Below are 27,413 nucleotides of genomic sequence, written 5' to 3'. Positions count from 1 at the left end.
TAGGAACCGCAGCGTTCAGACGCAATACAGATAATCTCTTTTCGGTCTAAGATGGGGGGAAGCCGAGCATGAAAGTAATTGGTGAGTGGAACACAAATTGGATGGTAACGTGATGTGGTTTCTATCCCTCCGAGGCAGAATTTGCACATCCATTAGAACAATGCTGTTCTCTGCACATTTCCAAACGTTTTATTACTCGCACACATACACATTTATGATCAAATGCTTAGCAGGCTTAGTGATAAAATCCCACGTGAAGGGGTTATAAACCCACGATAATATTAAACACAATGGCTTTGTGTAAGGAGAGGTATTTACGATTGTTTTACAATGCTGTATGACAAATGTATGTTCTGTCACCAGTCTGAATGAAATAAAGATTAAGTGGCTTCAGGGCGTAAAAAGCTGAAATACAGATAAAATCCGAAATGTAAAATATGTTGCCCTCATTTACAAGCATTTTATGAGGAATTGCATTATGTTTGTGAAAGATGCAAACTGATAAAATGGCAATTTACTTGCATAAAACTCAAATAAATAATGAAGTGCTTACCCACAGAGACTTGTTGTAAAGACCGCACAATTAAAAATACTATTGCATGCTGTTGCATTATGGACTCTACACACAATACTTAAGTGGAAAAAAAACAATGAATTCATACTATATGCCTGCATACCTCACTCCTTTGGCAACAGTGACATCCATCCTCCAGCCGCACCTTTATTTCTATAATGAATTCGGTCTGAAAATCGTAGAGTCCGGTCTCGCGCCACTGCATTGAGGACAGCGCAAGACAAAACTTTTACCTTTATTGCTCTGAAAGATTATATGAACATCTAAAGACTGAAATGTGAAATTGTATATACAGTTTAACTAAAATGTACTTAAATGTATGAGGTAGGGCTGCACAATCCTTTTAGCATCGATATTGCGATGTGCACATATGCGATTGGGATCCAGTACTGGGATCATAGTTGACCCGTATGGACCAACACCACTGCTCGAAACGCACGATTTCACGTTTTGGTCCTGTTAGTTTAAACATTCAAGAGATTTTAAACCATTCGAGTGCAAGAAGGCACGAAAGAACTCAATTCTGAACACTTGCACACACACAGGCACGCGAATACCGAACACTCTCTTCCTCTTGCTCTATTTGTGCTTGAATGGACACATACACACACTAATTATGTCAAAATGCCTGTCTTGGTGGGTATTCTTGTAAACACAGTCGCTTATGGCTTATGTGAACATAAACAAGAAAGAAAACGGATGCGTATCATTATGGTGAGTGCATTCTGTCTTAAAGTGACAGCAGCCTAATATTCTTGCTGCAGTCTGAGTCATTAATTTTAATCAAACAACAAAACACAAAGAGAATATCACTTTTGTAGCTTTAGCAAAGATTAATTATATTTAATTTACAGAGTGAAGATTATGCAGTGTTATTTTGCATTTGATTATTCAATTTCTGTACCCTTCATTTGTATCTATTCATCTGTACTTGTAATTTGTTAATTATTTTCTATGCACATTCAATCCCCTACAAAATCACCCCAATCATTCTAGAATGATTAATTCTTTCCAAATAGAGCTGTTCAAGTCATCTGGTGATTTTTTTTCCTCCATATCGCAATATATATCGCAAAAGAACAAAATATTACAATGTCTAGTATGAGGGTCAATGACATTTGAGATGAAAGTACAAGTAGATCAAAATGCAAGTGCTAATTTCTTAGAAATGTTTGACAATAAGGAGGACTGCTCGATGGCTAGTGTGAACGACGCTTGGAACAGTTAGACTTGCCCGATCGGGCCAGTGCTGTAGGGGCGTGCGTTATATATCTTCTATGATATTGTGATTGTTAATTTAACGATCTGACATTATTGAGTAAGTCCCTCACTTTACAAAAACCAAACCAAAACACACCCATTGAGTGCACGTATACACTAAGTGACGTAGTTTAGTAGATTAGATGAGTGCGCGTGTGACTTTTAGAGTGTACGCTTTCACTGCGTGATTTAGTCTATTAAAATCAGACAGATATAGAATATTAGAATGCCCACAGAATTCAAGATAAAGCAAAAATACCCCTGTATGTCTTTATATAATTTAATGTAGTTCACCAATATTACACGAAGAGCGCCATTTTTATCCACATAAGCATGATTACAAACGTGATACTGATTTAATACAACATACAGTTTAATAAACAAGCAGTTTATATTAAGTGACTTACATTTTAGACACCAAATCGCATGTTTCGCTCTATTTTGCCAACAAAAATAGTTCCAAACAAAGTCCACAGAATTGTTTTGCGTCTCTGAGCAACACTTCCTGAATGAATCAGCCGTTTGAATGAATCGGTTGAATCTCAATGACTCGCTCATTAACAGGAAGTTGCTGCCACCTACTGGCAGGTTGAATTTCACATTTAAACTATCTTTTCATTTTATAAATAATTTCAAATAACAGTATTTAACATTTTATATTTTCAACATTTCAAAACATTATTTATGCATCTGTAACCGCTCATGATTGATTAACTTTAATAAAGTTTACAGTTAGGCTATACATTAGATTACAATTTCTGTACCTGAAAAATCTCCTCTAGCCTACATAAAAAAAAAAAAAACCTGAAAAGCACAATTTAATTTATGTTTTGTTCTGTTGTATTTATTTGTGCTATTACTTGTAATTTGATGATTTGTTCCTATCGTATTACTTAATGTTTACTTATTTAACAATATTTAACATTTAAGTGAGTTAATCAAACAGCTTTTGGTGTCATAACCTCACATGTATTAAAAACAATAAGTAGGATTATTTTATATATATATATATATATATATATATATATATATATATATATATATATATATATATATATATTTGTTTTTTTTGTTTTGTTTTTTTTTACTTTTTAATTTTTAATGTTTTTGTTGTGGGGCCAGTAAACACTCTGGAAGGACAAGTAAAAATTTGAAAAAATTAGTATTGAGCCCTGCAGTCACTGACCAAAAAATGTTACTTTTTGATTTTTTTTTTTTTTTTTTTTTTTTACTTCATCGGAATGGTATGATACTTGATGACTTTTGTGGCTCTTGCTATGTGACCACACAAAAAAAAAATTGTGGACATGATTTCATTTGAAAAGGTCCTGCATGGTCCTAAAAAAATATTCACACTTGTACTCATCCTGATTGAAAATGACTGCCACAGAAATGAATGGGAAATTATACATATACATATATATATATATATATATAATTTTTTTGGGAGTACAATACATCACAATGCAGGAATTAATTGAAAAAATGATATTATACTATTACACTGATTTTACTGAGAGAGAGAGAAAAAAAAAAAGTTACATTTGAGGTGTTCAGGAGGAGTATGAGTGTGACTCCTAAATGAGGGGCACCAGAGGATTAAAAAAAATTAGAGTATTTTGCTCTACAAAAAATAACAGCAAGGGGATGTTTCGTTATTAATTTTCCTTTTCAAGATACTCGCAGTGTTCAACCAACCAGCTGTAAACCCTCTTGATTGAACTGCCGTGTCACTATTTGGCCCTCAGGAGAACATGTGCCTCAGATGATGTTTGTGTTTAATTGAAATACTAAATGAAAAGTGTTGCCTACAGAGTTATGACTCATTGTTTTAAATACTGCACATCTGCAGACAGAATAATTGCGTAGAGACTAAAAGTGCGCCAACAAAATATCGCGCTGTTATGGATTTATGAACGCAATTTCAAGCTGATTGCATTCCATCCGCTCTCAGAAGAGTGTTTTGTATACAGAAGTGTTGTGCCCCTGAGGTACGCCGCTCTCAGTTACCTGCTCAACATCTAATGGGTTCCACATTACACACGTGGATGTGTCAACACTGGAACAGATTGTGGGATTAAACGGTGAAGGAAATTGAGAGGTGCGAGAGTGGAAGGATACAGCAGGAAAGGAATATTTCTTTTCTCTATCCCCCTTTCCCCCTTTCTTAATGTGTCGCCGTGTCTTTGTGTTAATTTGCTGCTTCAGTGAGACGCTACATCGAAAGCGCCATGTCTAATAACTTCAGCCGCCTTCACGCAAAAAAACACATCAGAGTCACACGCTCAGGTGCCACTCAAATTATTAAAAATAACCTTCACTATTATGCGTCCCTAAATCAGAGGATTTACCAGACATGCAAGACGGGATTGTGAAGCTTTCTACCTGTCTTTGCGGGTAAAACTGATGAGAGAGATGTCTTGTTGCTCTCCTGCGTTTCAACTTCCAGGTGTAACTCACATCGACATTTTCCTGTCTCAAAGACACAACAGAAAGTACCTTTTTAAGAAAAAAACAAAGGGCAAATACATTACCAACACATCTTTATTCGCTTGTTTCCCTGAGCAAATGATAACTGAGCTAAGCACCGTGACATACACATGCGCAACAAATGCCACTTAAAACATTTTAAGATGCTAATTTCTTTTTTACTCAGTAATTAATTATATTTGTTGTTAGTTTTTCAAGAGTACTGTCTTTTTCTCCATGCGATGGTGAGCTTGACGAATTAATTACACAAAATATATACTGAGACGTTTTAAAATGCAGTATTTCCCATCAGTTACCAGACTGGCGGCCGCCATATTGTAATCTGTGCCGCCACTGTTTCACATTCACAATGAACCGAAAATATTTTAAAACTTCTCGTAATGACATAAACAAGATAAACTGCTTTGGCAAAGTACATGTCAAATGAACCAAAATCTAATGGCTTATGGACTTATCAAATAAAAATGTTTTAATTAAATAAGTATACTGTTTGCGCCTGCGTGTTTCAAAGCGAAGTATGCACTGCACGTGATCAGCTCGTGATCCGGTGTTTTTCCGTCAAAATAAAAGCTCGAGGGTTCGTCTCTTGCAAGTGTAGAAATTATGACAAAAGTACTGTGATTTTGCTACTGTGTCGTAAAGTAAAATAATATACTTATGAAATATTAATTTTCCAGTGCATTTGTTTTACAAATATATGGCTATTACTGTCATAGGAATTATATAAAATGATGATTATTATTATTATTAGCTGTTATTATTATTATTTTTCTAATTGTTTGGCTTCCTAAAACACCAGAGCTAGGTAGCCTCACAAAATCCTGGGGGAAGCGGTTTTTAAATTCACCCAAAAATGAAAAATTCTGTCATTATTTACTCACCCTCATGTCGTTCCACACACGTAAGAACTGATATGTAAGAGGCATATGACTCGTCCATAGGCAGCAATATAACGGACACTTTCAAGGTCCAGAAAGTACTAAAGACATTGGTTAAAACAGTCGACGTGACTGCAGTGGTTCAACCTTCATTTTATGAAGCGACGAGAATACTTTTTGTGGGCAAAAACAAAACAAAAATAATGACTTTATTGAACAATATCTTCTCCTCTGTGTCAGTCTCCTACATTGTTTAAATCCAGCGCTTCCAGGTTCTACGTCAGAACACGGGCTCATTATTGGCCGGCTCCTGCATCATGTGTGCAGCTTTGGCCAATACTGAGCTGGCATTCAGATGTAAACACGGAAGGCTTCACTGTGCTTACTGCGTCACCTGCGTAAGGAAAATGACAGGGAAAAGAAGAGATTGTTGAATAAAGTTGTTATTTTTGTTTTGTTTTTGAGCACAAAAAGTATTCTCATCGCTTCATAAAATTAAAGTTGAACCACTGCAGTCACGTTGACTGTTTTAATGATGTCTTTAGTATCTTTCTGGACCTTGAAAGTGGTGGTTATATTGCTGTCTATGGACGAGTCATATACCTCTCGGATTTCATCAAAAATATCTTAATTTGTGTTCTGAAGATGAACAAAGGTCCTTACGGGTGTGGAATGACATGAGGGTGAGTAATTAATGACAGAATTTTCATTTTTGGGTGAACTAACTCTTTAAGACCCCAACCTTTCCTTTTGACTCTGGTTCCGAAGTAAATGCAAACATAAAAGGAGTGACATTTTCCTCACATTAAAGATTGCGGGACGTGAGGCGAATATGATCTGTCACATCACCAAAGTTTGTGAAATGGATCTTCTACTTTTTCATTCAATGTTGACATTTTAATGTCAATAAAAATCTGTCGATTATTAGTGTGAACAAATACAGAAGGTATTTGGAACACAACGGTGACTCAGTATGACATTTGCTTCACCAAACAAATGTGTATGTCATTAAAGCTTATCAAACAGTCACAATTAATATATGCGTGTATGTTTATTGTCCCTGCTTTATGTACATCAGCGTGTGTATGAATGTTTAGTATCTGGCTGGGCAGTCAAATGTTCTGTATAGCACAGGTTAGGTAAGCTATAGTTACATTTATTTTAAAATAAATAAATAAAACAAATATATTGCATTTTAATATCTATTAAAGAAATAATCTGTCATCATTTACTCACTCTCATTTCCTAACCTTGACTTTGATTCATGGAACAAAAGGAGTTGTTTCTTTCTATAAAAAAAAAAAAACGTTACAGAACCATAAAGTTAATGCAATTTGTGCACTATAATTCAAATAAACAAATCATTTACTATCATTGAAATGAGATGAAAATGCTAACAGATAGTTATCTCTATGTATTATACATATTTGTTAAGATTGTTTGTTCTAGGATCGCTAAAATGTTAGGAATACTTGGCGAAATAATGGTTTTCAGGGATTAGAGAGATTAGTTTTGTTTTAATCTTACTGCAACTATAACATTGTCCATTAAATATATAATAGATGTTTAATTTATGCCACCATTCCTCTCCTGTTGGAGTCTTCAGGGAATATGATTAAATTACATGTAGCACTTCTATACCCTCCTTTGCTTAATTTAAAACTGAGAGCAATTTGATATAGCTTGATGCTTTACAATTATCAATCATCATGCTTATAAACATAAATCATTTTTAACAGCAAACCACAGGAAGACTATTGCTTTCTCATTGTCCTTTGGCTGGTCCTTTGTTTTCTGCCTCATTGTTACCCTTTAATTAATAAATTAATTAATGAACCAATGGCTCGTGGGTGTGGGCGGCGCCTCCCACTGTGTGACTGAGCACACATCGTTAATCAGGGCCTTTCCCATTAACCAAGTCAAGTAAGGTCATGCTCAAACAATTACAGCTTGATTAAGAGATGTTCATCAAGGAAATCCCACCTGAAGACAAGCCAAGGCTTGGACCAAATCAGTCTCCGAAACCTCCAACAGGTGGACTTGCAGGTGGATAACCAGTGTGAGGATTGGAAAAACTTCTTCGTTTTGATTCTTTGGTTGAATAGATGTTCTCTTACAAAGAGTTCCTTCAACTTTTATTCAATCTGAAGATAATGTCACAGCCGCTCCGAGATTGGCCTTCTGGTTTCTTTAGGCTGATAAAAGGAAAAGCTGCAGCAAAGGTTCATGGTTAATTACAGCAGTCCTTCAGCTATCCGTTGGAAGGATATAGCTTATAAAGACAGCAATGAGAGCCTAGTCGAGCTGACTCTATGAAAAGATGGTAGAGCTGTGAGATAAGAGGAAAAACAAGACCTAGGAGTTAAAAGTGAAATGAAAAGAAAAGACCTCATTTCAATTTATCTGCTTTCAAACAAAAGGAAGAACTGACCAGTTTGGGAAGCATAAATGTTAAATTAATTTACAGTGATTGGACCTCACTGCAGTACAGATGGCATGGTCCATAAAAACATGATGTTTCTAACCACACACATAAGCAAAGTAATGCTGCTTAGCAACTCGGCAAATACAAAAATACACTATAAACTTATTTATCAACATAATATTCTGTAAATATTGGAATGAACTCTACCCACCCACTGGTTGAAATAAAATGTCTGTCGAGATTGATTCAAGTTCCACATGCAGTGGCAAATACACAAACACACAGTAAATCTGACTGAATGCAGATGATTTCAGTATTTACATTTGCACTGACGCATGTATTTGGCAGATGATGTTATCCAAAGCATCATGTATTGCACTGAAGATATATATTTTTATACAGCAGTTCTTTCTGGTTCTTGAATCTGATTGGCTGAGAGCCGTGCGATATTGTAGTGATAACCACTCTTATCTTTTCACCATTTGTATCACTCCACTTGAAATGACTGTCATGGCGGCCAAGCAAACCCACCGTATGTTTTACAAATACTACACTTGTTGTACCACAAACTGTAGTTTTAAGAGTTTTTTAGGCGATAATGTATTTGTTTAGACCTGAAATATGTGACTCATATTTAATCATAGTGCCTATTTTACAATTTGTTTAGATGTTTTTGGAGATGCGAGCTCCAGGCCGTCAGTGTCCGTTCAGGTGCTCGTGTACCCGCCGAGAACAGCTTCATCTCGGCCAGTGCTTCAGCGATTTGCTGCTGTGTCTTATAGTGGTTAAACATGAGATATAATTCATTTTAGGTACACAAAATGGGCAATTTTGATCTTATTAATCTATTACTTGTTCCTGAGCTAATTGAATTGGGCTATGTTAAAGTTAATTATTTAATATTAAGGCCAAATGGCTGATATACAGCCATATCACACTGTTGCTCATTTATCTTACACAGAATCAAACCTGTGACTACTGTTCTAGCTACAGGAATATTTAAATTCCACAGTTTGGGTTCTTTTCAGTTTAGGTTATTACCATTTGGATGTAAATATGACACTTTCCCTCATGTAAATTAAACTTCATGATGCTAATTTTGTAAGAATTCTCAATATCCAATGCCTAATAACCTTTATTTAATATTAAAAAAAAAAAAAAAACACTGATGAGCCAAAACATTATGACCATCATCTCCTAACAAGGCCACACATTAAGGTCTAAGTATATTTGATTAGTTGGATGCTGGAGAAATGGGAAGGAATAAAGATCTGAGCGACATTGACAAGGGCCAAATTGTTATGGCAAGTGTCTGGATCAGAATATCTCTGAAACGGCAAGGCTTATGGGTTGTTCCCAGGTCAGCAGTACTGAGAATTTACCAACAGTGGTCCAAGGAGAGACAAACTACAAACTGGAGACAGGGTGCTGGGCGCCCAAGGCTCATCGATGCATGAGGGCAATGAAAGCTATCCCGTCTAGAAGGGCAGAACCTGATTTCACCAAGTACAACATGTTCCTGGATCAACATCTTTGTTGGTCCTAGAGCAACATTCCAATTAACCAATCAGATTTGAGGGACAAGTTTACAGTTTATGTCAAGTTTAGGCTTACAACCAGGGTTAGGTGCTTCTGCACCACTGTTTTTCACCTATCATAAGGGATAACTTATGGGTAGGGTTAGGTTTAGGGTTAGGGATATGTTTAGGACTGAATTTTCAGACATTTTGTTGTTTAAGGATCAACAAAATATCTTGGTCCAGGAACATGTCTTACTCAGCAAAATCAGGACGTGCTATAAAACATCTACTGTGGCAAAAGTCACACAAAATTTTAATGATGGTTATGGAAGGAATGTGTCACAACACTGTGAATCACACTCTGCTGCGTATGGGGTTGCGCAGCTACAGACCAATCATAGTGCCTATGATTTCAGCAGGATTACACACTCTGCCACACTGCACACATTGTTCAGCAATGGTTCGAGGAACATGGTGAAGAGTTCAAGGTGTTTCTCCGGCCTCCAAACTCCCCAGATCTCAATCCAATTGAGCATCCGTGGGATGTGCTGGTCTTGGTGGACTATTTTCTGTGTAGAACTGCAGCTCTGATATGCAGCAGAAATGCAGTACTTAAGTCTCTGCTACTCTGAAAACCACGAGTGGCGAAGATTGTGGAATACTTTAAAAACATGTTCCTCAATGTCAAATTGCAAAGGCTTTGCAAATCTCATCATCGACAGTGCATATCATCATCAAAAGATTCAGAGAAACTGGAGAAATCTCTGTGTGGAAGGGACGAGGTCGAAGACCTTTATTGGATGCCCGTGGTCTTCGGGCCCTCAGACGACACTGCTTCACTCATCAGCATGATTGTATCAATGACATTACTAAATGGGCCCAGGAATACTTCCAGAAACCACTGTCGGTAAACACAATCCGCTGTGCCATCTGCAGATGCCAACTAAAGCTCTATCATGCAAAAAGGAAGCCATATGTGAACATGGTCCAGAAGTTCATGGTCCAGTTCACTGAATTCAGCCCAGAGTTCAATCTGCCACATTTACTGCCTCCAATGGTCAAATGTCTGCAATGTAAATTTGCAGGTCTGAGTTCACTTCATGTGTCATGAAAGACAACATTTGCCCAGTTCACATTTCTGTTCACATGTAAATGTAAATGTATTGCAAGACAAGCCAAGACAGAAACTCAAACCAGAAGTTTAAAAAGAGAATAATTACTTTGTCTTGACATCCAATCCAGGGAAACGGCAGTTTCAGCAAAACCAGAGGAGACGGATATGGGTCATTGTGCTGTGGTTGACAGTAATCAAAGACAGGAATTAGTTTCCCAGTTAAATGATAAGAAGAGAGGACCATTAACAGTGAGGAAGTGACATAAAGGGGGTTGATGAAGAAGAGCGACTCAAAGCGAGAGAGAAAGAAAAGAGATGGGGGTGAAATGCTAATTTTCTGTGTCTGTTCCGAGCAGCTGGCTTTAGTATGGATGACATGAATGATGAATTGTGCTGTACTGGTACCACAAGCCCCTCAGCTTCCATTCCTCATTACTGTGTGTGAGAGAGAATACAAAAAGAGAGAGGAAAAAACAGCAACAGCAGCCAGGGATGTTTCCTTTAATTAACCCACATACCAGCACTTCTCCAACAACCACAAATGGCAGCACCCTCATGCATTTATCTGCTGCAGTTGTGGGTTCAAATGCAGCACCAACACAATGAAATCAAACACCAAACGTCATGCTCCGTACACACAATTAAAAGTCAATAGTTAAGCACGAGTTCATCTCTTATCACCATGAGGACCAGCGATAAAATGGCGTAGACGGGGTGTTAATGTTGCAACTGTAGAAGGCAATCATTTCCCAAATAAATGGATAAAAAGGGGAAAATAGATTTAGGTGAAGCAGGTGAAAAATGAGAAGGAAAAAGCCATGAAATTGGGAGAGAGAGGAAAAGTTGCTTTGCTGGCAAAATAAAAGGGCTAGTCATTATTTTTCAGCCTTGCAGGCTTATACAGCAGTGTGTGCGTAGTTTACTCAAAGGGTCAGATTAAATGAAAACACAAGCCAGGTTATGCCATAAACACAAAAATGCTCATTTTTCAGTGAAAACAAAGGCAGGTTTTGACTGTTTCTTTTTCTCATATTTTCAGTCCCTTTTTTCATTCATAGTCTGAAGATATCTCTGAAATGTAGAACTGAAAATGACAAAACATCACTCCCATCTTTGTGTTCAAAAACACCAAAAAGTGTCATCATTTATATGGCACCAAACAGCATTGGTTTGCGCCTTGTCATTGCAATTAATAAAAAACACTTCTTTTATGTTATACAAAAGAAAAAAAGTAATGCGAAATGATGACCTATTAGTTTTAGACCATCTTTAGATTCTTTGATAATGTACATTTGGATTTACTTTAATATTACCAACAAATAGAATCTGTTTTTACCAACTTCCTGTAATGATTTGATCATTCGACATCTGGATTGCAGATTGTGCCATCTTGGGCACCAAAGAAAGATCTGTGCGGCTTCTGGGCAGTGGTTGCGAGCACAGAGTGGTGTTAAATGGGTCATCACGGTGTTGGGGAGGAGGAGACAAAGGTGGACACAGAAAATATTAAACATGGACCGAGAACCAGGCAGTCAGAACGAGGGGACTGGCATGCCTCAGGCTGGAGAGAGTGCGCCATCTTGGGCACCCTAGGAGCGAAAGACACCCTGGAGGAATTTCCTGTTTGAAAAATGAGGAGTCCAAGCTGGCAGGGTTCGGTTGAACCTTTACCATGCAGGGAACAGCATGTTCTCACAATCGAAACAAAGTCTAGTCACCTGAATTTGCATATTTGCACGAGTTACACAGATAATTTAGTGGATTTTGCAGGATGAATGTGTCATTTTTTAATCTCATTCATCAGACCTCTGATCGTACTGCTTAAATATATCTGTCTAAATGACTCCAGTTAAGTACTAGATCTATATATCTGTCTGTCTGTCTGGCCCTGTATAGAATATACAACCCGAATTCTGGAAAAGTTGGGACGTTTTTTACATTTGAATAAAATGAAAACTAAAAGACTTTCAAATCACATGATCCAATCTTTTATTCACAATAGAACATAGATAACGTAACAAATGTTTAAACTGAGAAATTTTTACAATATTATGCACAAAATGAGCTCATTTCAAATTTGATGCCTGCTACAGGTCTCAAAAAAATTGGCACGGGGCAACAAATGGCTAAAAAAGCAAGATATTTTGGTAAGACTTAGCTGGGAGAACATCTAGCAACTAATTAAGTTAATTGATCATTTTTATTAGCTATATAAGGGATGTCTTAGAGGGATGTCTCCAGTCTGTGAAAGAGTGCGTAAAAAGATTGTGGAATACTTTAAAAACAATGTTCCTCAATGTCAAATGGCAAAGGCTTTGCAAATCTCATCATCTACAGTGCATAACATCATCAAAAGATTCAGAGAAACTGGAGAAATCTCTGTTCATAAGGGACAAGGCTGAAGACCTTTATTGCATGCTCATGGTCTTCGGGCCCTCAGACAACACTGCATCACTCATCAGCATGATTGTGTCAATGACATTACTAAATGGGCCCAGGAATACTTCCAGAAACCACTGTCAGTAAACACAATCCGCTGTGCCATCTGCAGATGCCAACTAAAGCTCTATCATGCAAAAAGGAAGCCATATGTGAACATGATCCAGAAGCGCTGTCATGTCCTGTGGGCCAAGGCTCATTTAAAATGGACGGTTTCAAAGTGGAAAAGTGTTCTATGGTCAGACGAGTCCAAATTTGACATTCTTGTTGGAAATCACGGATGCCGTGTCCTCCGGGCTAAAGAGGATGGAGACCTTCCAGCGTGTTATCAGCATTCAGTTCAAAGGCCAGCATCTCTGATGGTATGGGGGTGCATAATTGCATACGGTATGGGCAGCTTACATGTTTTGGAAGGCACTATGAATGCTGAAAGGTATATAAAGGTTTTAGAGCAACATTAAACAAAAAATATGTCAAAGACAACCACAAACTCTTAAGCAGCTGGAAACCTATATCAGGCAAGAATGGGACTAAATTCCAACACCAAAACTCCAGAAACTCATAACCTCGATGCCCAGACGTCTTCCCACTGTTTTGAAAAGAAGAGGAGATGCTACACCATGGTAAACATGCCCCCGTCCCAACTATTTTGAGACCTGTAGCAGGCACCAAATTTGAAATTAGCTCATTTTGTGCATAAAATTGTAAAATTTCTCAGTTTAAACATTTATGTTATGTTATCTATGTTCTATTGTGAATAAAATATTGGTGATTTGAAAGTCTTTTAAGTTTTCATTTTATTCAAAATTCAGGTTGTATATCAAATGAACATTTCCTTCAAAACTTTCCAGTTTTTATAGTACATAATCTATATTTCTGGAAAAACAGGTAGGCTATTAAAGTACAGATGGAAAGGGGGACAGACTAAGAGCACATGGTATTAAAAAACAGTATGTGTGCCATCTCTGGAAAGGATTGATGACTTTTGTCGCCGTTTCTGTATTTATCATCCTTTTGTTGCCTTTCTGTTGAGAAAGCAGCGGGAGGTTGCGCATACAAATGATAAAAAATGATCCGAGCATCTCAAATTCAGCCGATTCAGCCCGTGAAAACAAAACCTTGGTGTGAAATGAAGTAAGTGTGCAGGAAATCGAGGAGAAACACACCACAAGCTTTTATGCATTTTTCACAATATACCTTTATTATCTTAATAAATACAAAAAAACAACAACACTGTGATGTTTAAAGAAACAAGTATTAAAAAAGACACTAAAATGCATTAGACATTAGAAATATCAATATTAATTTTGGTATGTTCTGTAAGTGACATCTTTGTCTTATGGACATTTAGTGTACCGGCACGTTTTCAGATGGAAGAGAAAAGGAATGGAAATCCACTGTCGACAGGGCCAAAAAGGAAGAGAGAGCATAGCAATCCATCAGGTACAAGGGGTGGAGAAACGTTTCAATAGCGAACATGGAATGAACTCTCTTACGTGAGGATGCATATGAATATATACATTTATATACACCCACATCAACACCACCGATATAGATGTAAAATCACCTGAGATACTCGTTCGCACCTCATTATTCCAAACAGCTGGACACTAGCGTTGAAATGATGTGAATTCCGAGAGAAAGACGTGGACGGGACGTCGGCCCGGTCTGGGAGACCTCTCCTCAGTAACGTTGTACAAAAACGAAGACGGAAATAACGAAAGAAAACAGTCATTTCACCAGTAACTCCTGAAGATTCCACAGTAAAAAATATCCTTTTTTGAGCAGCCTTTTGTACATTTTGTTTTTAATAATATATTTATATAATGTAAAATTTCATCAAGCAAAAACAACCAACTGGACTGTTCGGTAAACGTACTGTATGTAGTGGCCGAAGACAGTGGAAACGTTTTCTGGAGGTCTGATTGACGTTTTACAGCACACACCGAGGACGTGGAAAAATCTTAGCGATCATGTGAGAGATATTGCCGTATTTTTGCAAAGGCAAAATGTTATTGGCTTTAGCTCGATGCAGTCATTTTGAGACTTCCGCATGTGATTACAGGACGAATATCTGAATCAAGATACCAATGAATGTGGATTTGTTTATGGATCCTAGTGATTCAGTGCCCTGCATAGGTAAAGTAGAACTTGAAAACAAGGATTTGGGACATCATCAGAAATATAAAAAACAAGATACATTAAGTGCTCAACAAAAAAATCTAAATTAAGTTACCTGACTTGATTCTCCACTCGTGATCTGAGACGTACGCAGAATCTCAAGACAAGCACGGGATCTTGACGTCTACAAGACCTCTAGAGTAAGGCAGAAGCCTTACGGGAAGGCAGGGACCTTGTAGTCTTGTTCATATGGCTTTTAAATTACTCAGGTTTCAAGTGCTTGTAATCAAATTTTGAGTGGAGATCAAAAAATTAAAAAAAGCCCAATTATCTTGCAAGTGAAAGAACTATTCACCTCCAAACATTAGCCATGTTGGTGTCTATTAATTTTGCTATGCTCAGATGGACCAAATTAAATAACCAAAATACTAAATGCAAAACAAAAGCAAGCGGCGAACAGTGAGCAGGCGGAAGAGGCAAAGTTGGTACCTGTAGTCCAGTGTAGTTCAAAGATCTGGCCTAAATATATTCCAATTGGACTAGATTGAGTAGTATTAACTAGTAGGGGTAGTTGGATGTGTTGAAAAGAGAACCACTTAGAATAAATTTCCCTGCAAACAGTTTCCGAACCTATCTCAGACTATTTCCAGCATGGAGAGGGTCTGGTTCCTCTCGCAGGAACCCCACTGCTGAAAGTTCGCAATTCGTTTCGTAAGAACTGTAAGTCTTTCCGCCAGCATAGACTCAGGCATCTCTTAATATATCTCTGTACACGGTTATATATTTTCTTATCTCTAGTTACAGTACAGAAACTCCCCTTCACATTTCTTTTCCTCCAATTCTTCATGTCAGCAGGAGCTATGGTATTGTGCTTATCACCAAAATTGCAGTGCAAAAGAAAATAATTAATTATAATAATTATTATAATGACAACAATTAATTCATGAGAAGTATTAACAAATGATGGATGACAACATAATTTCTATGGCACCACAGCCCATCAATTCACATATCGTACAAACGACCAACAGCGTAAGAGGGAGGAGAGCGCAGAAACAGAACTTGGCTTGCATAGCAATGCAATAACAATAATGTCATTTTCAATCTCCGATGTCAAGAATATATTTACAGGAAACTCGATTTCCTTTCCGCAAGTTCACCAAAGCTGGGCGACTCAGATCTCAGGCCTTCCATGGTTTTTTTGTTTTGTTTTTTTTTTGTCCCCAACATTTTTTTTTTTTTTTCCGTGAATGAATAGTTTAAGGAGGAAGGTGAGGGATGTTGCGGATCTTGTGGGTTGCATGTCCATCTTTACATCACATTTACAGTTTGTCCTTTTCATGTTTTTTCTTTTTTTTTCTTCTTCCTTCTGACGCTTCACAAGTCCACTGCACCAAGCAGGTGAGGCATTTCCAGAACAGATAAAGGCATTCTTCAGTTTCCATCAAAAAGGCTCACTCTGTAAACAATACAAAGTGAACATGCAAGTCAGTTTTGAAAAATGTAAAAATAATGAAACATTGATGCACCCCTTAGTTTTATATTCACTGTCAGATTTTAAGAAACTGAAGAAAAAAAAAACTGCACAAACTTCTTAATTACTTGTTCTATACAGAAACTTGGGGGCATGTTTATTTTACACCAATGGAAAAGTACTGAAAAAGTACTAACTCTAGAGAAGGTAAACCAGCAATACCTTTAACTTTTAAACCAAGGTTTCAGCACACTTCCTTTGCTGTTCCTTTCACCAACTAATTTCAAATCTAAAACATTTTAAATTTGTACTCTGCTTTGATTTGTATTAAATGGCTCCTTTTCACACTTCAAGGCCAATGTGCAAAATGCATTCATTTAAATAGATTAAATTCTTTTCAATCAGCAAGTGTTGCTTGATAATTTTCTCTATTGTCCATGCACCTTTTATATTGAAATTGTACCAGAATAACCTATTCAGACTCACATAACTCTCCAGAGTACTGCGCGTTGGTCCCCATGTAGCTGCTTTCACCCTGCTCTGTGGTGGAGCGCTGGTGCTGTCCCCTCGTCCCTTCTCCTTTACGAGGACCCGTTGACCCTTTAGATGAGGCCGTCCCAGACGAGCTGTGGCCCCCGGGGGATGGGAATGATGGTTTGTTGTATGGCAATATGGCCTCTTCTGGAAACATACAAATATCCAAACCATATATAAATTTTTTTGGACTTTTTCCAGCTTGGAATATGTCCATGATTGGTTTCTTTCTGACTAATACTGAGGTGACCAACTCTTGCCAGCTTTGACCGAACTGTACTCATTAGCAATATGTTCAGATGGCTAAACAAATCTCCACACCAAAGTTTAAGATGAAAATGAAGACATATGAGACCAAACCAGACGGGTTGCCCAACCCACATTCTTCTCTGTGTCAAGCCAGATCCAGGCCTGGTTCTTTATGCTTCGTTTGGGCTGGAAACCCAGAATGGTGGATCCTAATGATCAGACAGGCACAGATGGAGCTCGGCTTCATTGCAGCATGTGTGTGTATACAGTGAAAAATTAGGGCTGGAACGATTAGAGTACATCTGTGCAGCTAAGTGTGCCTCCTGTCTGCTGGTTCCTGGAGAAGGCCAGTGTTGGCCATGGAAGAGCTCACTAAGAGGGGGAGACAAGGCAATCTGTTTGCTCCAGCTTGGCCTCCTTACAGCAGGGACCGTAAATGAATGCCAAGGGTCCACAGCTGGCGCTGTCAAACATCTGCCTCTGATGACCACGATAGCAAGATAATATTTTATAGACCTGCTCTGCTGAATTAAGAGCGTGTTTACTCTGTCAGGCTGATTTAACTCATGAGGACATGTAAGACCAGGTTCAGTTCTTTCATAAAAAAAAATAAAATAAATAACATATTTCATTTTTTGAGTCATTTAAAAGGAAGTAAAAAACCATAAGAAGGCATTTATGATGCCCATTAAATCTGCTGAAGCTTAGGTACAAGCTGGTTAGAGATAGTTTGGTGCTGGTCTAGTTTGTGAACTATTCAAATTTTGGAAGCTGGATGACCAAAATGTCTTTCTGGACAAGCTGGTTGACTAAGAAATCTTGGTGCTGAAGACCCAGTTCAGACTTAAATTGGTTAGCACCAATTTGTTATTGGCCTAGGCACCTTCCTGTAGAGTTTAGCTTCAACCTACCTGACTAGATGTTTCTAGTGATCCTGAGGACCTTAATTAGCTGGTTCAGACCAGCTAATTAGGGTTGGAGCTCAACTCTGCAGGACCTTGGCCCTTGGGGAGCAGGACTGGAGTAACTGGTGAACAGCACGATTGTGCTAGTTTGGATTCTTGGAAGTTGGTTGACCAATATTATCCTGCTGGTTGACTAAGGAAGTCTTGGTGCTGAAATTGGTTAACACTAGTTTGGTGTTGACCTAGCTCAGGGTTATTGTGCTAGTTAAGTTTGGATTCTTGGAAGCTGGTTGATCAAAATTATCCTGCTGGTTCTCTAAAGAAGTCTTGGTGCTGAAATTGGTTAGCTCTAGTGTGGTGTTGGCCTAGCTCAGGGGTGTCCAATCCTGCGCATTGAGGGCCACCTTCCTGCAGAGTTTAGCTCCAACCTACCTGTTCCGAGAAATCCTGAAGACATTGATTAGTTGGTTCGGATGTGTTTAACCAGGGTTGGAGCTAAACTCTGCAGGACCTTGGCCCTCCTGGAGTAGGACTGGAAGTAAACTACAACCTAAACCTAAATTCTTGGAAGCTGGTTGACCAAAATGGTCTTTCCCGTCAAGCGGGTTGACCAAGAATCCCTTGGTGGACAAATTAGCTTAACTAGCATCCCCTGCTAACACTTTCTCCTTTATGTCTCAATTTAAGACTCCTAACTGAGCTGTGTCATACATTCAAGGTAAACTGTCCGTCATCCTACCTGAAACAGGGCCATTTTTCTGTCCTCTTCTGCTCTCCTCTCCTCTCTCTGTGGATCCCAGTCTGTCCTGGGCTTGTCGGTGGCGCTCCAGTGAGGTTCGGGCCTGCCGGTCCAAGGAACTCTTCATCTCCTCCAGGCCCATCATGGGTTGCCTCTCCAAAGAGGAAGCCTTGCGGTCAGAGGGGTTGGGCACATTCCTCGTCCCCTGGACACGAGCTGTCTGGCAGGGTGGAGGCTCTGGTGGTGGAGGCAGATCTGGGATAGAAGCAAGAAGGGCCATGTGAATTCAACGTGCAGGAACAGCATTTCCATTTATGTAAATTATGCATTTATCATAATTTGACAGTAGGTGTCTTTTGTAACTACATAAATGGTCTCAAAAGGGTAATATTGATTTCATTCTATTTGATAAATGATTTTAATGGCTCGGATATTTGCTATTGCTAAATGCATTTGCTTATGACCCCATCTGTCTCCTTTAACCAATGTTGACTACCACATTAATTCAATAACGCATGCAAGAGAGATCAGTTATCAAGTGTAAACCATGCTTTAGTATTATCTATTCATTTAAAACTGGACTAAAGTTCACCATCAGCGCTGGCATCGCGGCGGTGCGGGGCAGTGCCAGGGCCTTTGTGTTTACGGGTGGGCCTCGGCGCCCGCTGGTGACCAAGGCTGTGTGTGCCCACCGTGCTTCCATCTGTGGAAAACGGGCTAGCGGGACGAGGTCTATGAGGTAGACCTTTATCTGCAGGGAACAAAGAAAGAACTGTGGTTAGCCTGTAAAGTTGTCGAAATGTTAGAGAATGTAAACGAATTTTGAGAGGAAAGCATGACATGTTGCTCAGAATTAGGGTGGATAGCTTGTTAGTTTGATTCAGAAGCAGCAGAATCATTTCATTTTTATTGCGTAGCCTGTTGGAAAAAAGGTTTAAGATTGTGAAAGTGGCTTCTTGAATATCTGTGGATGAAGTTCTTAACAATCAAGATTATTATAGAGTCAGAAAGAGGCACAAAGTCGAACCTAAAGTACATAATAAAAGAATCTGAAGACATAAGCGCCAGATCTGTTCCCAGTTATTTCATTCGCTTGCAGTGTAAACTGAAAGCATAGAACCAAAACCCTGCTAAGTAAAAACAGCCGTCACCAAAACCCAACAAGCAAATCCAAAAAGATGTTAGTATTTGTACCATGCTGCTTTCAAAAACCCTTCAGATAAAAGCAAAAGTTCATCAGCGTAAAATCAGAAAGCAGAAAAGAAGCATCATTCTGTTAAAAGTGAGCCATTGTGCAGTCAACAAACACCAGACTTTCAGACTCGAATTCCTTTGATTCCTCCAAACCGACCTCTCTTGCTCAGGCTGGTGCCGTCCAGACGGTAACCAGCCTTGTCTGCGGCCGCCACCAGGGCTCGTGCAAAGCTGCAATGGGTGAAGAGTGAGCCGTCAGAGGAGCTGCCGGCACTAGACCTCCTGCTGGAGAAGTTTCTGTCATCATCATCTGAAGCCGAGCCCCAACCGTTCACCATAGAGCCTGGAGAGGAGCGGCCGCATGGGCGTTAGATTGACCAAGTTTTCTAGTTTCGTTTTTTCCAGAAAAAACAGGATGTATGCTGAGACAGGATATACGCTTTATTAATATTTACACACTAATAAGTTACTGATGCCTTTACGAGGGCAAATGGAAAAATACATTTATGATCAGAATAATACTGTAAAATTCGGCTTTGGATGTGTGCTGGGAATGATTATCCTCTCATCTGAATAAAGATGTGTTATAGCACAGGTGACGAGCACGTTTGACGAGATGAGCCAGACACCTTCATAATTATTAGGTAGTCACTGTTATGAAACTAATAACCAAAACAAAATGGCTGAGTAAGGTAGATTACAGAATACAGCCAAAAAAAAAAAAAAAAAGCAAAACACCAAGACACAAACAAAAGAAAACAAACCAAACAAAAATGATGAAACAAAAAAAAAAAAACTAAACAAAAAAGGCAACACAAAACATACAAAACAGACAAAACAAGTAAGCAAAATAACGGAATAAATAAATAAAAAGAAAAGAAAAACAGCATAGAATAAAGGCTTTGGTTAACATATCACTGTTACATTATATGCGTAATTCGTTAACTAAAACATTAATGTAATTTAATATCACAGAAGAAGTTTTTTTTATTTTTTTTTATAAATAATCTTTCTGGTTCATTAATCTGTTCTGGCATTTTTAGGATTTTTTTTTTTTTTTTTTTAAGTAACTTATCCTGCTTTCATCCAGCATATAAACTCACACCAGCCACCTGACTACAACATCACGACCTCACTTCCTTTTGATTGCTTTGATGGGAAGGAATGCACGCACCTGCACGTGGCCTGAGGTGAAGCAGCTGATATCTCACACAGAAACACGCAGCATGATCAAAGCAACCACACGGCTCTGTGCTGTTCTTCTTCTTTGGCACTTGTCAGATTTATGGCATGGATTTTTTTTTGATTGATGGCAACCTGGCACAAATATCCTCGGGGAAGCTGATGTGAGATGGCGCGACTATTGCTTAATGATCCGAGAGTAAAGTTAAGAGGGTTACAATGTTGCCTGGGAAATATTTTTATAGTTTCAAGTATGTTTCAAGATTTAACATTGAGCTAATTAGGTCTTGGTGACAGATTTGTAGGTCTTGGTGACACTAAAAACAGTGTAGTGCTTTCAAAACATTTTTTCTTTAAGATTTTTTTTTTTTGCTTGCGGCTTTAAAATGTATTTATTACTACTATAAAAATAGTTTATTAGAAAATACTACTACTACTAATAACTTATTAGTTATTTATTATTATCAGTTATTTATTATTATCTGTAACACTATCTTTATACTGTGAAGTAAATACTGATTGTTGCTAGCATACAACCCCCATATTATAATACCTGCGAATAAAAATGGTAAATATACAACACTGTGTTAATATTGTAAAGTAAATACTGCTTCCTGCTGGAATATAAAACCCTAAAAATAATCATATTAATACCTGCAAATTCCTGTAATACCTGCAAATATAAAGATTTTCAAAGCACCAAAATACATTTCGTGTTTCTTTTGTCTAAAAGAGAAAATAATAGGATGCAGACTAAAAAAAAAAAAAAAAAAAAACCTGAAAAAAAGAAAACTCTCCCTGACAGTCTCTTCCTTTTAATTTCCTCAGAAACTGCATACTGCTTTGTTTCGCTAAAAAAAAAGTTGAGTCCCTCGAGACTGTCTCTCAGCAAAGCAAGACTGCATATAATGAATTGAATGTGCTGGCAGAGACAGAGGCAGGTACAGAGCTCCACATCAGAAGGGACGGCTCCTGCAGAATACCTGCACTACGCCTCAGCGCCTCCTGCCTCCTCCAGAGACGACATCCTCTCTAACAACCAGCCACCTAAAACAGATCCTCGAAAATACCAAGCTTTCACTCTTCGCCATATAATAATGCTGGCAGCTGCAAAACAATAACCATTCTCTGGCCAAAATAAATTCTGGATCACGTTCGCAAACCCAAATGTTTTTATACAGCGTGGCGTACCATGAAGAGAACTTCCCACAAATTGTTGCTAATTTGGAGTTGGCAGTCACAAACAGCAAACATTTGAAGCTACAATACTGTAGCTATAAATATGGAGCTAATACAAAAATCTGTCATGGTTTTTGAACATTTTATGGATTCAATAAAGGCTATTTTTGACACAGTCAGAACGTCTTTCCATTCCGATAATCCACGCTTAATATTCACAGCTTGGCCAAATGGAGTTACGCAGGACTGTAAAACTCATCCAACACCCTGCTGCCACTAAAGCTGATTTACACTGCCCCGAGCCCTCATCTGCATATCGTTAAGCATCGTAATCATTCCCCTTGACGAGTAGGAGGAGACGCCCGCCTCAGGACACGTGACCTGCCGATCTGCAGTTGGTGCAAGGGTTTATGGGAGCAGAGTGGAGCAGGACAGTGAGCTCACTGCTCACATTACAACTCCTATAAAACACCCTCGCTATTTCACAAACTCACTGATCTGCTGAGGGTTGTGCATGCAATAAATAATCAAGCACAATAAAGAAAAATATGTTCCAGTGATCTTTATTTCTCCTCAACTAAGCTGCCCAAAAGAAATGGTTGTTAATACTGTTTTATTCTCTTTAGGAAGAACAAATCTCTGCCTCTACTAGTGTAGTGTCAGTTTGGTGCTACTGTGGGCAAAAACAAAGGACTCTGGTGGAAGAAAGCAGTGAAAGGAAGTTGTCGAGAGTGGACAACAGCCACCACTAAACAACACTTGTTTTGTGTTTCACCAGATATCTCTCTACAGAGAGATGTCAGAGATGACCAATTCTTCATCATTCAGGGGAAAAATGCACCTCACAGGTCCAGTCCAACTCAAAATGAATGAATGAATGAATGAACGAACGAACGAATGAACCAATGAACCAACCAACCAACCAACCAACCAACCAACCAACCAACCCACCAACCAGCCAATCAATCAACCAATCAATCAATCAATCAATCAATCAATCAATCAATCAATCAATCCGTCAGTCAGTCGGTCAGTCAGTCAGTCAGTCAATCCGTCCATCCATCCATCCATCCATCCATCCGCACCCATGTCAAGTGCAATGATAATCTCGGCCTGATTAGAGGAGCACCACTGTCCCATTTTGCCTCAGTCCTGTGGTAAATTAGAGAACAGAGGGCTTTTAGTTTCTAACCCTGCAATGTCATACCCTTCATGTGTCCCTTATGACAGACGGCCCATAAAACCCTTTCAATAAGTTGTAAAATGTAAATGGTGCCTCCTGTCTTCAATGGGGAAATGGAGCCTTGAACGTGAGATTTATTCAAAATCTTCATGGGAAAATGGAAGCAATGAGGGCTGTGATTGAGTAAAATCATTTGTTTCAATTTTCTAAGTTACTTTACTCCCCCTTTTTTAGTCTTTTAGTCTATCTCTCCTCATTATGGTGATTAGAGTTTATCCCCAAATGCCAGAACAAACTGGATTTCAATCCGCCCATTTTCAGGTGAGGTGAAAATAAACATGCACCCAGCCACACACGTGAGCATAATGACAAACCAACACAACTATTTACAGACAAGCAGAGCAAAACATAGTATTTTACCATGCTAGTATAAACAAAGCCACCACATGCGGTACACATGTGAATAAACCACGACTGCTTCCCATGTAAACATCAGCAGTACAATCTGAACGTGCCCGCTGGACTGAAATATGCTGCTTTATAGACAGAGATAAGTACCTCTGTTTTATTGTCTTATCTTTATGTGCACATGCTGTTGAATTGTAATTTGATATGTGAGTAGATCATATCATTTGGTGTTTCTGACCAAATGGACTGCATGTTAAATAACTTTTTAAATAAAAAATAGAGATTTTTTTTTCTTTACTGTCCATGCTGAGTTCAAAAGTCCTGAAATGATTTAAGAGAGATAGAAATCCCAATGGATGGGATAATGAGCAAATGAAATGGCCACCCCTGCAGTGCTTAGAGTTATTGCAGTGAAAGAACGCAATCTGCACCGGACATCTAACTGTGCACCAAACTGAACATGGTTTAAAGGTTTAGATAAGGGCTCTTTTTGAAGAACTTCTTCATGTTCTTTCACAGGAAAAGTTCATAGAAATAAGATCACAGAAATAATCATAAAAGTGTATGCTTACCCGTAACAGAGCTGTCCAAGTTGTCCATGCTGGAGCCTGGTGTGTGTTCGATGCCCCTAATTGGTGGCGACATCTCGTATCCTTCATCCTCCTCATCATCGTCGTCTTCGTCAGGGAGGTCTGTCTCGATATCGGACACTAGAGTGCTGGAAACGTACCCAACGGGTGGCGCAGGGGCCTGGGGCGGGTAAGGCCCACCCTGCATGTGCCTGCGGAGAATTCCAAAGAAGTCAAACATGAACATATCATGCTTTTTTGCATAACCAAGCAAGAGCTTCAAGGGTTGTCAGCGGGAGACAAAGGGTGTCAATGAGCGACAAGCCCAGACAAAAGAGAAATGCGTGGGGTGTGCTGTCTGTCAGGCGAAATGTAGTATTCCTAGAACATTCCTTGTCATCTCTCAGATGAATTGGGACAATTCGGCTAATTCAGCAGTGCCACGGTTTGCATGCTAACACAATGACCTACTAATTGCAGCTTGAAGGGGATACAATGGCAACCACCACAGGCATGTCTTTGCTGTGGCTGTCACCCACTAGACAGCTAGGTTCGATGACAGCCACTGTGTGTCTATATATATGTGTATCGTGTGTGCTTGTGCAGTGCTGCTGCTTCTTTGATGCGGTCTGTGCCAGGATTTGGATATAATTATGGGCTCTTCTCAGTCGTCAAAAACGCACTATGAGCAACATACTCATTATGGCGGCAACATGACATCTTCCTCCTGACAAGTGGTGGCCGTTCCCTCAGTGCCGACTGTAATAAGCGGAAGTCGGTTTCTCTCGGAAAGACAGGTTGAAGCAAGGGTTTAGCATGGGGGCTTTTTAAGAATGCTTTACACAGTGTGGGGTGGACGGCTATGAATTGTTTTCAGATTTAATTTAGCTGCATTCACATTTTTTTTTTATTGAATACCTTGCTTTTATTGAAAACGACTAACAAATACGGTGCAATAAAAAACATCTTATTCAGTTTAAATTGTAATGAAATTTTGTGTGGGTAAAAAGAAAAAGAAAGTCAAAGAAAAATCAGATCTTCAGCCATTATATTTTACAACTGCATTTGGTGCCTCTAGTGCAGAGGTGTCCCCCCCTAAAATGTTGCATCACATCTAACTATACAAAGCAAAAGTTAAATCAGCTCTGCTCAGAGTACATATGGTCCCTCTCTATATAGTGTTAAAGTAACACTGAAGCAGAGTTGAAGTTAATGAGATAATTAAGTGATTAATTAAGTGATGATTGAGCATTAGTAATGAACACCTGCTGTTAACAAGCAGAATCACTGAAGTAAAAAACAAGAACTACAATTGACTTCCAGCCACAGTCTGAGATGAACTCAACTGAAGATAAAAGACATTAAATCTCTCAAGATCTGATTACACAACTCCACAAACAGCATATTATCTCATTAACTTTACCTCTGCTTCAGTGTTATTTTAACTCTATATAGAGAGGGACCATATGTTCTCTGAGCAGAGTTGATTTAACTTTGGGGATTTTGCTGTGTATTATATTAAAATTTACATTTTTAAATCAAATTCATTTATATTATCTACATTTCAAAACATAAAAATTAAAATATAGCTGCAAGCAGCGATGACGGGCCCAAGGCCGGTGGCACCGCCAAGCCGGTGGCTTCAGGGCAACTGTGCATGGCGGGCAATAGGCATTTAAAATGGGTAAACATAAAAGGACTATGTCAAAGTCATTTGAATACACCACATTTACTGCAGCAGCTGGTGCCCATATGATCACAAACCACAACAGCCACATCCATGAGATTGTTTAAATTTAGATAAATTTCATGTCATAGAATGTCATAGGTAAATTTCAAATGATTGCAGAATATCATCCTAATCTGCCATGTCTGTGTTTTTCTCAGACAACCTCTATAAAATTTCCAGAGCAAATTACATACTATTATTTGTGCAAATTCAACAGTGCACTTAACCAGTGGATCCTAAATTGGGCATCTCTGCTCTAGTGGTACAAAAATTCCCCTTTAACTCAGATCTTACCAAGCCTGTTTAGCCATGTCCAACTGGTAAGCGCGGGTTAGCTCATCTAGGTGGGCCTGGAGCATGGGCTGTATTTCTTCACGTGGGGATGGGCTCAGTGTGGCTGTGGACTGTTTGCCAAAGGAAACTGCTGCAGGGGAAGAGGCCACGCCCCTTATGGGTGGAGTGGGCACCCGTTCTTCCTCTTCCTCCAGCTCATCCTCTAAACCCTGATGGAGGTACGTCTGCACTGGCAATGGCGGGCCCCAACCATCACTATCATATCTAGAACAAAACACAGAAACAAAATGAAAATGGAATGCAGACGGGTCCCTGTGGCACCCCACTACCAGTTGTGTGTTAGGCATGACTTTTTTTTTTTTTTTTTAAATGTCTTAAAAATGTTTTAAATGTCAGTCTAGCCAACAGTTCTGGATATAGTGAGACTCAAGTTTAGCAACATAGTGTTAAATCTTGGGTTAAATGCAAAAAAATCAAGAGGGATTTTCACAGCTTTACATGTTCTTTAATACAGGCTGATCTAGCAGAACGACTGTGTTTTTTATTTCCCAGAACTGTGCTTATACATGCTGAAATAATACATGTCATAAAGCCAACATTCATTAGAGGAATTTGTCAGTGCACATCCCGTAGGACATAACAGTTTTAATCTGAAGCCATTAAAGACAGTGGCGAGATTTACAGCGTAGAAGACTACTCATTTGCCAGAGAGCCTATTAAGCTGGATGACTCTCCTAGATGGAAATTAACAGGGTTGAAAGGCAAGCACACCTCTCGAGAAGGATATTTAATTTGAATCACCACCTTCACGTTTTCCTTTAACTGTACAGATGGGCAGACGCTGATGTCAGACCAGAGTGGAGTGTCGTCAGTGGCGAAAGTATATTAAAAGTTGCTGAGCTTGAACAGTTTGTCAAACAAGGTTTTAAGATTATCACACATTGGCAGAAACA

The 27,413-nt window shown here is 38.8% G+C and overlaps 1 protein-coding gene across 11 annotated transcripts in view; it reads right to left on the bottom strand.

Annotated features, from left to right (window-relative positions):
• Window positions 1-13,873: 13,873 nt before the first annotated feature.
• Window positions 13,874-27,413, bottom strand: part of robo2 (roundabout, axon guidance receptor, homolog 2 (Drosophila)) — a 502,406-nt gene continuing 488,866 nt past the window's right edge. For 10 of the 11 annotated variants that reach the window (XM_051864113.1, XM_051864120.1, XM_051864116.1 and 7 more), the window contains 7 exons: window positions 26,461-26,724; window positions 24,441-24,649; window positions 20,074-20,259; window positions 19,315-19,473; window positions 18,723-18,977; window positions 16,782-16,976; window positions 13,874-16,280 (listed from right to left, as the gene is read on the bottom strand). In XM_051864113.1, coding sequence (XP_051720073.1) covers window positions 16,279-16,280; window positions 16,782-16,976; window positions 18,723-18,977; window positions 19,315-19,473; window positions 20,074-20,259; window positions 24,441-24,649; window positions 26,461-26,724 — 1,270 coding nt within the window. In that variant the 3' untranslated portion in view covers window positions 13,874-16,278. The remainder of the gene's footprint in view (window positions 16,281-16,781; window positions 16,977-18,722; window positions 18,978-19,314; window positions 19,474-20,073; window positions 20,260-24,440; window positions 24,650-26,460; window positions 26,725-27,413) is intronic. The other variant, XM_051864123.1, reaches the window with a different exon arrangement.

This window comes from Ctenopharyngodon idella, chromosome 15, assembly GCF_019924925.1.
Source record: "Ctenopharyngodon idella isolate HZGC_01 chromosome 15, HZGC01, whole genome shotgun sequence".
NCBI classification, from domain to species: Eukaryota; Metazoa; Chordata; class Actinopteri; order Cypriniformes; family Xenocyprididae; genus Ctenopharyngodon; species Ctenopharyngodon idella.
Note: the sequence above shows the minus strand (reverse complement) of the source record. Positions and strands in the feature narration are given on the sequence as shown.